This window comes from Vicia villosa, unplaced genomic scaffold (assembly GCF_029867415.1).
Source record: "Vicia villosa cultivar HV-30 ecotype Madison, WI unplaced genomic scaffold, Vvil1.0 ctg.004193F_1_1, whole genome shotgun sequence".
Lineage (NCBI taxonomy): Eukaryota > Viridiplantae > Streptophyta > Magnoliopsida > Fabales > Fabaceae > Vicia > Vicia villosa.
Window position 1 is genome coordinate 127,115 of NW_026706388.1, and position 14,305 is coordinate 141,419.

At 33.2% G+C, this 14,305-nt stretch overlaps 1 protein-coding gene across 1 annotated transcript; it reads left to right on the top strand.

Moving 5' to 3' along the window:
- Nucleotides 1-7,799: 7,799 nt before the first annotated feature.
- On the top strand, nt 7,800-9,999 carry LOC131641874 (ankyrin repeat-containing protein BDA1-like). Its single transcript, XM_058912172.1, has 2 exons — nt 7,800-8,490; nt 9,174-9,999. The coding sequence occupies exons 1-2, from the start codon at nt 7,804-7,806 to the stop codon at nt 9,906-9,908; spliced, it is 1,422 nt and encodes a 473-aa protein (XP_058768155.1). The 5' UTR covers nt 7,800-7,803; the 3' UTR covers nt 9,909-9,999.
- The last annotated feature ends 4,306 nt before the right edge of the window (nt 10,000-14,305 follow it).

Below are 14,305 nucleotides of genomic sequence, written 5' to 3' on the forward strand. Positions count from 1 at the left end.
ATGTTAGATAATCCATTGACGATGGTCGACTATGTTGAACCATGTCAAGGATGCATCGATGATGGTCGACTATATGTGAACAATGTCAGGGAAACATTGAAGATGGTCAACTATGTGTGAACCATCGAAGATAGTCAACAGATGATTGTCAACTATGTGTGAACCATGTTAGGGATGCATTCAAGATGGTCGACTATGAGTTAACCTTAGAAGATAGTCAACTAATGATGGTCAAATATGTGTGATACATGTTAGAGATGCATTGAAGATGGCCAACTATGTGTGAACCATGAAAGACAGTCAACTGATGATAGTCGACTATGTTTGAACTATGTCAAGGATGAATTGAAGATGGTCGACTATGTGTTAACCTTGGAAGATAGTCAACTGATGATGGTCAACTATGTGTGTACCATGTCAGGGGTGCATTGAAGATGTCCAACTATGTGTTAACCTTGGAAGATAATCAATTGATGATGGTCAACTATGTTTGAACTATGTCAAGGATGCATTGAAGATAATTGAATATGTGTAAACCATGGAAGATAGTCAACTGATGATTGTTAACTATGTGTGAACCATGTTAGGGATGCACTGAACATGGTCAACTATGTGTGAACCATGTCAGACAATTAACTGATGATGTCCGACTATGTGTGAACCATATCATGGATGCATTGAAGAGGGTCGACTACATGTGAACCATGAAAGATAGTCAACTGATGATAGTCGACTATGTTTGTACTATGTCAAGGATGCATTGAAGATGGTCGAATATGTGTTAACCTTGGAAGATAGTCAACTGATGATGGTCACTTATGTGTGAACCATGTCAGGGATGCATTGATGATGGTTAACTATGTGTGAACCATGTCAGGGAGTCAACTGATGATGGTCGACTATGTGTGAGCCATGTTAAGGAGTCAACTGATGATGTCCGACTGTGTGAACCATGTCAGGGATGCATTGATGATGATTGAAAATGTGTGAACCATTTTACAGATGAATGGATGATGGTCAACTATGTGTGAACCATGTTACAAATGAACTAGTAATGGTCAACTAAGTGTGAACCTTGTCAGAGAGTCAACCGATAATGTCCGACTATGTGTGAACCACTTTAAGGATGCACTGATGATGGTATAATATGTGTGAACCATGTTAGGGAGTCAATCGATAATGGTCAACTATGTGTGTATCATGTTACAGATGAATTGACGATGTCCGACTATGTGAGAATCATGTCAGGGAGTCAACCGATAATGTGGACTATGTGTGTACCATGTTATAGATGAACTGATCATGCCCGACTATGTGTGAACCATGTTAGGGAGTCAACTGATGATGGTCAACTATGTGTTTACCATGTTATAGATGAATTGATGATGTCCGACTATGTGTGAACCATGTTAGGGAGTCAATCGATAATGGTCAACTATGTGTGTATCATGTTACAGATGAATTGACGATGTCCGACTATGTGAGAATCATGTCAGGGAGTCAACCGATAATGTGGACTATGTGTGTACCATGTTATAGATGAACTGATCATGCCCGACTATGTGTGAACCATGTTAGGGAGTCAACTGATGATGGTCAACTATGTGTTTACCATGTTATAGATGAATTGATGATGTCCGACTATGTGTGAACCATGTTAGGGAGTCAATCGATAATGGTCAACTATGTGTGTATCATGTTACAGATGAATTGACGATGTCCGACTATGTGGGAACCATGTCAGGGAGTCAACTAGTGATGGTCAATAATGCCTGAGCCATGTTAAAGATTAACTGATGATGTCCGACTATGCTTGAACCATGTCAGGGAGTCAACTGATGATGGTCAACTATGGGTGAACCATGATACTCATTCCACATTTGAATTAGTTGTTGATCCCAAGTTTTATCATGGAGTACTTTATGACCAGGTTTGATCCTAGCTTTTGATTTAGTTTCATGAAAATTCCGAAGAAAAGAAGGAGCTTAGATTATGTTATCTTGATTGTAGGCTGGTGATTTTTTATTTCTCCGTTAACACATATACTTATTATTACTTGGACATGATAGGAAATACTTATTTCTTGTAAAAGTTGTTAAATCTTAATCTCATAATATTGATACAGATATTGATTATATTGTATCAGAGCTATTGGAATATTTATTATAAAATCCTACGAGTGTATTTATATGATCTGAGTTATTGAAATATTTGTCAAAATTTTCCTAATGATTTCCTATTTGTTCTTAGGTGTTCACACGTGCCTTTTAAAAGAAATTGAGAGATGATACTTAAAAAATGATTCTAATAGAACATGATTCTAACATGTTAAAAAAATTTATGTAGTAGTTTGACACTGTTTATTACTATAAGTTTTTTTACAAGGATTATGCCTTGTGTAAGCAACTAGTTATTTAAACAAAAGATGTTTATTATTGTAAGCAGTGTACCACTGTTCTCTTCATTGGATTATTCATCAAATTTGTATCAATTTTTTGCTTGTAATGTTCCAAGAATACACGGTCATAACTCTTGAATGTCTGTGATGATGCCGGATACATCCGGGTGCTTTTGAACTGTCTTGCCTTCTCTTTATATTTAACAAACAAAATCGTTTTCCCTATTCTCTACTTTTTCAGGTGGGATACAGTTTAATGATCTACCTTTTCTACTATTGAACTTTTACCTCTTTAATAAATTTGATATGCGAAAATAATTTGGCTGAACTTGTGTTGCTAGTTTTGTATGTGATGCTGTGGATGGCTGGTGTGCTTGAAGATTCAAATTTCCTTCCATCTGCAGTTAATGTTTTATGAAACCGATAAGCTGGCTGCAACCATTGGCTACCTGTTTCTGCAGTAAATGTTAGATAATATGTTCCTACGCAAGCTGGCTTCAGCCAAATTGATATGAATGTCCAATAGTCTTTCTTGAACAAAACATTGGTCTTTGCTGAGTTATGTTAAAGACATTTTTTTAGTCAGCTACGGGCCCTTCTATGAAATGACTATTCTTCAATTATGCTAAATTTACATAGAAACAACAACAGTGATGGATAATCAAACAATGGCTGCAAGCTTGGAACTCCTTGACCAGTACTAGCAAGACGTGCCACTGATGAATTGTAATGAAAACCTGACCTAGCTACCATGGCAGTCATGGGAACTGGCTCCACTTTAACAACAATAGGAGTTATAGTCCCAGCAGGTATTGTTTGTCAGTTTATGATAGATCCACTCACTAATGGTAATGTAAATAGTGATGCCCCCGTAACTGGTATTGCAAATGCAGAGTCCGATTTTACAAGACTTTGATTTGAATACAAAATTGCTCCAAAACGACTCAAGGCACCTCGGGCTTCCTTAAAACCTTTTGATATTGAAAATAGAAAAAGAGTGGTTTTAGCATCAACTAGTGGACCATCGGCTCTATTTCGTTTTCCCGCATGGCTTTAACTTTGGGAAATTGTCTTTTTGGGCAACAAGTTTTGTGTGATGCAAGTATGCAGGTAGCAGCTGGTTCTTGGACTGATATGGCAGGTTTGCATTGGCCATGTTGTTGCCATAACTGGTGCTGTTTGTGACCACATACAATGAGGTTTACATCATCTTCTAATATTGAAACAATCTCCCTCCTTGGGTTTTCTTTTTTTATTTTCCTTTTATTGACTAGCAGAATGCGCATTCTCACCACCACTAGCACCAGCAGCAAAGTCTATTGAGCATTGCTTAGAAGTTTGATCACTGGATGAACCAAATGACCAAATGTCATTTTCCTTGCTTTTTTTTAGTGTAATCTTTGTATGTTTTGATAGCTTTGTATGGTGTAACATTGACTGAACTGAAAAATCTTCATTCTACTGCAGGTTTGAAAAAATGATATAGAGGGATTGCACTGAGATGCCACAAGTTTTGTGAAAATGGTGTAACATTGAGTGAACTGGAAATTTTCATCCATGAATTTCATTCCAACACCAATGCTTCCACCTTGAGGTTCACATCAATACTGATGAAGAAGGATGAGTGAAGACTGATTATTGATGTTTGAAGATTTTTTTTTGTGATTATATTATGTTAAGTTTGTATTAGTTATTGTGTGCCAACCTTTGGTTTTGGTGTCAACTAAACTATTAAGTCACTTCTTTTTAAATTTCAAGACATGTTAAGATATTGATGTAATTGAATGCCTCCATTTGACGAATGCTACCTTTTAAATTTGCCTTTGGTTTTGTCATATTTGTTGCTGTCAAACACTTTAGTAAGGTGCTTTTCATGATACTGTCAACCACAACATTAACACAATTTCAATTCAATTCAATTCAATTGTTTGTCACACACCATTAACCATAACTGCTCATTAACTTCAAATATTATAATATACATTGCATAAAGTATCGACACACTGCCATAAGCAACATTTGCATCATAAATGATGTAGATAAAAACGTTTCATGAACTTCATTTCAACACCAAACTGTTAAACTTATAATTCAGTTTTGCTTTCCATATATCATCCATTGCATTATATCTTCCAACCTCCATTCCAATTAAATTCTCCTTTCGATGTCTCTGTTTGAGCTGCAACAATTTCATCCCAAACATCTTTCCAAATAAAGTACTTGCAATTTCCATGGTCATCATGCTGCAAAAACAACAAAATATAAATTTCTTAACATGGAATTCAGACATGTATAAACAAGTGGAAAATGGATTTTTACAAACCTTACTGAATCAATGAATACAGAATGTCTTCTTGGATTCAATTGGGTGTTGGTTCAGCATAGAAGACACCTTTTATCACAGTGGCAATAAGGTACATTCGAAAACCCTTCTACTTACGATAAAGAGGATTATTGACTCCACTCTTAGGCAAAAACTTCAGAATAGTTTTTTTACTCAACTGCATTGGATGCGCTTAATCTTACTCCTTCTTGCCACGCCCATTTGACATACAGACTCTTCCCACCATATGGTTGCAGATTATTTACTAAGCTAAGAAGCAGCCTGACTCCATTTTGCCTTGCTTCTTCTATGACATAATCCAAAGCCTGTCGCCATACCAATCCTCAATTAGCATGATTTCCATTCTTCAAAAATAATGCTAAACAAAACAACTTACACTTCAGTTCTTTTATTATGAGCATGAATTAAAACTGATGCCCTCGATTTTACAACAGTGAACAACAACCACTTGAATTAGACAAAGTTTTAAAAAAATGTACCGTTACCGCGAAAACGACCATGACAAAACGGTATCCGAAGGTGCCGATACCGATACCGTTATTCACTGTTTTTATGATAAAAAACAAATTATAGTTAATTTACACCGCAACAACTCCAATCAACGCTAAGATAATATTATGATCAGAATCACATCAACACTAAATGAAATGCAATAAACATTATATATTAACATCTAAAACAAGAAATGTAAAGTCATCTATTAGATATAAACAATGACATATCCCAATTATTCGATAACTGAAGAATGTTTCGATATTTACAGTTCATCTTCCAAATCTTAACCTGTCTATCATCAGCAGAAAAGATAAGAGGCAGTGTCAGATGTAAAGAAGCCCAGTTAACCCCCAAGTCATGCTCTTCCAACACATACCTAACAACATCATCAACCCCACCAAAAAGATCAGTATTCATTTGACTCAACCTAAGTATATCATCAGCCGGAGACGCATTCTTCCTCTTAAGCGACCGATATCCCAAATGTGAACAGTATGATCCAACTAACACAGACACAACGAGATTGTAAGAAAACCTAAGACAAACCTTGGGAAAAAAATACTGATGCAGGCAGTGGCGGTCCGACGTGGTAGTTCCGTCAAATAACAATATTGAAAAACTTGTTCATCAGAGTGACCAGTGGCGGATCTTGATGGGGGCCCAAAGGAGCCACTGCACCCCTCAAGAAAACAACTTTTTTTTTCTTTCTAATATACAATAACTAGCTTAATAGTCCATCAGGAATAATTATTAGTTTCACAATATCGGCCACTTTTAATATATAATACAGTAAGTGAAGTGATGAAACTGCATACATTACTTGTATCATTTTTCTTTAATATATATTATTGTATTACTATTAGTATTATTGTTACTATTGATAAGTTCTTCTCTTTAAACAATGAACAATATTTTTATGTACTAATGAGCAACATCGTTTATGGTCTAAAGTAAAGCGTGTTGCAAATTTAATATATGTAACATGTAGTAATGTTTTTGTATAATTAATTTCGATAATATATTTATATAAAGAGTTATTGAGTTTTTTTTCTTTCTATTTTTTAGTTTATCTAAACTAACAATTTATAACTATAAATTTGTTTTTTTTTTTTGACAAACTATAACATTTGTTAAATAAGTATTTATATATTACTTATTAATTTTGACTAATGTAGGGTCATATTAGAACATTTTATAAAAATTTGATTATTTACGCCGATTTATTTTTTAATTAGAAAAATTAAAATTTATAAAAAAATTGTATTAAACTGATTAGTTATTTTTTATATATGAACATATATGTAATTGATATTTGTTATAAAAGTATGTATTAAAGTGATTGTTATGTTGATTTATTTTTTTTAAATTATATATAATTCTAGAGAATAATAGTTATAATATTTTAATAAATATTTATGGCACCCCCTAATATTTTAGGCAAGATCCGCCACTGAGAGTGACCATCATTGAAAGCCCAAGTTCTACAAACAACGAGTCCCGTTTCAGCACCGATTTTCATGTCCATCAACATCACGACCATCCATCTTAGATTCGAGCTTTGAGATTGACAGATCAAAAAACCCTAAATGAGAAGTTAAAAAACGAAAAATGTAAAATGAGGAATTGGGGAAGAAACGAGAAGAATGAAGAACTGGAGAAACTGAGGCGAAATCTTGAGAAATTGGAAGATGAGATAGAGAAAACGTTGATCTGGGGAAGAGAAGTGAAGATTCAGTAAGGAAGAAGGAGAAGAAATTAATGGTAAATGAATTGAATGATAAATGAATTAAATGATGAATAAATGAAATTGATAAATATTAATGACCAGTTTCTTGGGTGTGGAGAGATCTATGATAACTGTGGTGAACCTCATATCCAATGGCTGTGATTGATTTGAAACAAAAAAAAAAATTGAAAAAATGGTCTTTCACGTGAGAGACCTATGTACATTGCGCACCTTAGACAGCGCCCTTGTATATGTTCAACTCTATTATCTAGTTTTGTCTTGCTTCTTAATGGACTTAATGTGGAAAAGGAAATAGATAGTACAAAGGTAAAGAGAAAAGAGATTTGAGTAATGGTTACAAAAGGGTAATAGTACGATAATCATTTAAGCTACTTTTTCAAAAATTAACTAAGAATAAAATTTATAAACTATTTTGGACGTTTCTATATCGTGCATGTTAATAGTTATTTTCCTCGTCCAACAACGTCAATTGCAACTTATTCACAGTTTTTCACTTCAACCTACTTTATATTTTTATATTAATTTCTCAAAAACCATTCTCTCTCACGGTTAAAGAAGCGAAGGTAAATTGAGATACAAGGCCCATTTCTTCTTTAATATATCAAATCACTAATAAAGGTATGAAACACGTTGTACTTAGAATCTCTTTATTTTAATAATACTTTTCTTGTACATATGGGTTACCAACACCTTCTAATGGAAGACTATACTTTTGCAGACAACATGGCATGTGACCGAAGTAAAGAATATTGAAATCAATTATATTAAATACCTTTCACAATATCTTTCAGACATCACTCAAAACTTATATTATCAAACATGAACACAGAAAGTGGTGACAAACTGAAGCATTCAGCTGAAACAGGTAACATAGGTTTACTCTATGAAGTAATTCAAGATGATCCATATATTTTGAAAAACATAGATAAAAACCAATTTGTAGAAACTCCTTTGCATATCGCTGCATCTAGGGGTCATCTCGAGTTTGCCATTGAAATCATAAATTTGAAACCTTCATTTGCTACGAAGCTAAATTTGCAAGGATACAGTCCCATTCATGTTGCTATGGACAGCCTCGCAAATCTTACGGAGCGCCTCGGTGGTCTTGCTATGGACAGTGCCCCTCGTCTTGCTATGCAAAGCAGTATTAATCTTCAAAGGGCGATGGTATCTAAATTGGTTGGCATCAATAAGGATTTAGTTAGAGTTAAAGGAAGAGAAAGCTTGACTCCATTTCATTTTGCAAGTAAAAATGGGGAGTTTGAACTTTTAGTGGAATTCCTCACCATTTGTCCGGATTCCATTGAAGATGTAACTGTGAGAGGTGAATCTGCATTGCATATTGCTGCTAAGATGGGAAATCATCTTGCCCTTTTCTTACTTCTTACATGGCTCCTACAAAATTGTCAAAGAGGTGCTAGAAAGCTGAAATGGAAAATATTGAACCTGAGAGACAACGCAGGCAACACTGTTTTGCACACTTCAGCCCTTAGTGGTGTTCCACTGGTAATATCTTGATTAAATTCACATGTCTCCTTCGTATATGTAACGGTTTAAAAAAATCCTTTTATAATGAGACTAAAAATATATTATCTGAGTTTGGTTCTAGATGAACTAAGCGCTACTGACTTTAAAACAAACAATATTTTAATTATTAAATAATTATTTTTTATAATATTTATTATATAAATTATATCATTTTAAATATAATATATTTTTATCTATACATAATTTCATACTATATTTTTTAATATGTTTTTTAAAAATTGGTACAGTCCAAGTTTAAATGACTCAAAAAAAATACACAACTATCTAACCTATCACACAAAAATTGAATACCATAAAGTTTTCAAGTAAAACGTTAAACTATTAAATATTAATGTACAACATTGAAGATAAAAAAATAGATATAATATAAAAGATAAATTTTATAAAGTGTGACAATTTAATGTGTGACTTTTGAATGAAACATTATAAATATTAATACAAATTTTGTAATTTTAAGTAATACGCGTCATACTAATTTAGCTATATTTTTAGGACCAGATTAAAACAAAGTGTCGCTTACTTTTAAAATTTTTTTTTTTTTTTGAAAATATGTGATAATAAATATGGAATGGAAAAGTAGTTGTTACATGAACTATCTCTAACAAGTTGTATTGTTCATTTATATTTCCTTGGTAGCACAGTGTCTTCAATGGCTGGTAAACACTGGGATGTCGTTGAATGGAACGAACTTGGAGAAGAAAACAGCATTTGATTTAGCAAGTACTCCAGAGATGAAGAAAATATTAACAAGTGCTAAAGACAGACGTTGCTCAATACTGGCTAAGGTCGGCATTCTTGATGCCATAAGTTGGATAAGTAGAATCCGAAGGGATATAACAGAGGAGCAGCGTAACACTTGGTTGATAATTGCAACTCTTGTTGCAACTGTAACCTATGAATCAGCAGTGAGTCCTCCGGGTGGAGTTTTCCAGGTTAGTGCAAGTGATGACAAGAATATGAAAATCAAGTCTGGAGATATGTATTATTCTACCCGAGGAAATGCTGGGAAATCGATCTTATCAAAAACTAGTTTCATGGGTTTTTCATTAGCGAATATGCTTTCCTTTTCTTTATCAATTATAGCAATAATAATAATGACCCCAACGGGAGAACTAAGGCCCCTCGTGTTAGCTCCGGTGATTTTTTTTACTCTTTGCTATCTAATTGCTATGCCAGCAATATCTCCTACTCATGCCAACACTATGATTCTTAGTATCCCTATGTATTCAATTTTTTCAATGGTGGGTTTTATGTTTTATTTATTTGGGTGTTGTTTTGTTATAGGGAAGGTAATGGAATGTTTTTACAAACGCATGAGAGCAACTCAAACCACTGAAACCCGGGTTTTAGACCTTGTAGTTTCAATGTCTAATTGAATTTTCCAATACATTATTTGGTTCAATCTTAGCAAATTGTGAACAAATGTATGTGTACTAAGTATGGAACCCACGTGTTCCGCAATCTATTTAATATGTGATTGATTGTTATAATATCTAAGTCATCTTTAGTCATATTTCTTATGTGATGTGATTGATTATTATAATTTGCAGGTCATCTTTAGTTATATTTTGTTATGTGCACAAATAAAAAGTGTTGTTGGAATTGTGAAAAATGTTGCCTTAAAGAATATGGAAAGTTTTTTAGTTTTATTTTGTGCTAGCGTTTCTTTTTGTTTAAGGCATTTCTTAAAACAACGCCTTAACTATAAGAAAAGGGGACTTTTTCCTAGGCACCTAAGGCAATATTTGGTGATGAAGTTCCTAGCCTAAAACAATGTTGTAAATTATTAAAAAATATTCATACTTAATTTTTTTCATTTTAAAAAATTCTAAAGTGTGATAAATAAATATTTTACAATATTCTAAACATGTATGAAAAAACTTATTCAAAAATTTAAAAATTAAAAGGTAATTAAATAATTTTCAAAATTTTAGAAAATAGTCGGGACTAAAACTTGATGCATAAAATTTTGTAGAGACTAAAATATGTCATTTATACTAGTACAAAAATACTTTTTTAGCAAATGTTATTAAGTCAGTTCACCTCCGACCTGACTTAAGAAGCGACGCAGTAGCAATTCTATAAATATTTGTAACTTTGTTAGGCCGGGTGCTTTTAAAACTAACTTAACAAAAATTAAATTAAAAATATATAATTTGTATTAAATTTCTTAAGTCGCATGTGTTTACTAACTGGCTTAAGAAGTCTATTTATTAAGTCAGGTATCGTCCACCTGACCTAAAAAAATTTATTTACTTCTGATAAGTTAAATTTCAATATGTACCATGTGGAATCGAACCCAATACCTTAAAAAAGGCTGTATGTTATTATTATTTTAATTATATGCGTTAGTATTTTATTATAATAATATTTTACACTCAGATCTATCTCACCCTTGGAACTACTCGGTTTTCTCTTTATACAGTAAATCCTAAATCCCTTCTCTTCCTTCTGATCTCACCCAATCTACCAGGAAAAGGATCCTCTCATGCCAATCTCTGCAGTCATCCCGCATGCTCATGATCCAATGGCTAAAAAATTGTGAAAAACAAATAAACAAATGAAATATATTTTGAAGAGAGAGAAGAAACACAGATGAAGGTATGAGATTGCAGCAGTTTGACAAAAGGAGAGCATTTGTATCCTGAAAATAGGAAACACTTCATGAAGAATTAGGCAACGTTTCGTAAAGTGTTGCAGAACGCAAAATAGTGCAACCTTTGAAAACTGTTGTTATAGGCAAAATAGTGTGTCAGCTGGTAAAAGTGTTACCGTAGGCGAAACAATGCAACATTTAGTAAAAATGTTGCTGAAAGTGTGTTTCATCAAGGGTCGCAATCTTGTGAAACAACACCACTTTGGCCTATAAATTGAGCATTCCAGATTCAGAGAAAAACATGAGAAAAACTTATCCTCTTCACATAAAATTCCAGACACTCTTCACTACATTTGAGTTTTCATCGTTTTGCGTAAGCTCGATAAAATACTGAATTTTCCTTGATATTATCGTGTTCTAGCTCGGAGACATATTTGAGAGTGCTTGAAATACTTATAAGGAAAGAGATTCCATTCCCGATTCTAGCCTTGATCCATTTGAGTTAAGTTAATTTTCTAATAACCTTATAAGTATTGCAAATAATGGCAACCGAAGTTTATGTTTCAAGTATTAAATAGAATGAAGAGAGAAGAGAAGAATTCAAATCAAGAAGTCAGGAACCGAACACAAATTTTCGAAATGGATTCGCATAGGCTCTTATTAATTCTTATTCAAATAAGAGTATTGAGAAAATCATAATCTTAAGATTTTGAATTAAGTTTTTCTCACAATTGGTATCAAAACAATAGTAACTGATATTTATTTATTGATATCGAATTATTTTAATCAAAGATAATCAAAATTTGATATGTATACTATTGCATTTCCATTTTATTTTGCATTTCTGGTTGAAAATAATAATATTGAATCGAATTGTTTTTAATATAAAAAAATATATATGAAAATTTATTTACTGTGTTAGAGTACATTGTGTTACAATTCAATTAAAATGCTCCATGTGTTTCACTTCAATGCATCATGATAGACATTGTCATTCATAAATTTTGTTGCAAATGCATTATTAACTATAAAAATGCATTGCTTTTTTTTTTATAAGCGATGGATTATATTAGAAAACGAGTACAAAGTATACTCAGCCGATTACAACAGAAGCAAAAATTAAACAAAGTCCAAAGGACTTCTAAACCAACAATAGAAATCTCTACATCTTTTAGAGTTATAACCTAAAGAATGCCAAAACCAAGTACTCTTAACAATTTTATCAACGACACCTTCCACTCTAAAACCACCATTGTTGAAGACTATGTTGTTTCGGGAAGTCCATATAGCCCAACAAGCTCCCAACCAAAATAACAAAGCCTTTTTCTTGTTAGTTCTGCCATTCATGGCTTTTACAAAATGCAAGAGGTGCAACAGAACAATATTTTCAACGAAAACCGGCACTCCCAACCATGACAACACTTTCTCCCAAACCAATTTGGCAAAATGACAACTAACAAGCAAGTGTTCTAGAGATTCATCAGAGTTAATTCAGAAAACACACATACCTCTAAAACCACAATGAGAGACACCTCTATGCATCAGCAGCTCGTACGTTGCCAACCTATTCTTAATACATCTCCAGCCAAAGATTTGAATTTTTGAAGGAACTCGCGTCTGCCACAGATAGTTATAAGCCTTCAGCATGTCATCATTTAGTATCACCCCTGCCTGCGACTTCTCAAAAGCCTTATACCCCTGACTAACCACATATTTCCCTTCACTATTTATAAACCATTTGAACTCGTCAACGCTATCCTCGCGTACCAGCCACACCTATGCCAGGATGGTTGACAATTCAAGCAATTCCACGTGGGCCTAACTATTTAGACCATCAAACTCATGTTGGAAGCTCCACAGCCACTTCTCATCCGTGAAGCTACCCATGTCGGCTACCGTTGCATTCTAATGTGAAGAAGCACTGAAGAGGTTAGGAAACACATTCTGAAAAATATCACTTTCGCACCACTTACTTTTCCAGAACAATGCATTTCTAATAGTAACGTCATTTTCCAACAAGTATCATCATTTTTCAAACAATATTAGTTATACTGAAAATTTGTTTTCGTTTATTTATTTATTACCGTCCAATGTTGCAAGTATAACATGAATCATATCCACGAATGACTACTCCATTTCTCATTGAAACAACTTAGGGCTGGCATGCAAGGCGGCCTATCGCGCAGGGCCTCAAGTTTCTTAAGGCTAAACTATAGATAAATAAGGCCTCATAAATTATTTTTCGAGTTAAATCATGATTAAATAGAACTTCTATTTATATTTTCATGATTAAATTGTAGCTAACCTACATAGTGCCTCCAAGAATTTGAGACGACTTTGAAACGGTTGATTACTTCATCATTCAAGATATTTTCTCTCACTCTAAATTTATATATATATATATATATATATATATATATATATATATATATATATATATATATATATAAACTAAAGATAATGAATAAGTGAATATATTTTTTTTGTTTTGATAATTAATTATTATAGTATATAATAGAAAGTAGGTCTAATTCTAGACTTGAAATGATCAACACTTTTCAAGTCTAGATTAATATAGCTAATGGTTTAGACAAAATAATTATGTTGATCATTTCAACACATATGCACCGCTAGCAAGGACGACGACAATTACAATGGTTTCTTTGCATGACCTTATTGTTCATCAAAAGGATGTCAAAATGAAATTCTTAAATCGAGATCTCGATGAGGAGATTTACATGGAGAAATTGGAAAGTTATATGCTTCCTGGTAATGAACAAAGGTGTGGAAGTTTGTCAAAACATTGAATGGATTAATGCAAGCATCGAAATAATGGAACCAAAAGTTTGATTCTATCATTGCAAGATTCACAAATTAAAAGGGAGGCACATAGATTAGGGGGAGACTTTTCAATCTTATCAAAACACGAATTCAAATACTTTGTCATCATCAAAATGGTGAGATTGTGAAGAATACATCTTAGATCAAGTTTTGATGATGACAAATATTATCAAAGAAGAAAAGAATCAAAAGTGTCATGCACATCAATGATAAAGTTGATTAAGAAGGTTAAACATAGAAATTCAAGTGAAAGTTTGAAAGAAGTGAACATAACCAAGATACTCATTGCAATTTATACTATACTACTTTAAATTGCTCATAATTTCATCTCTCAGT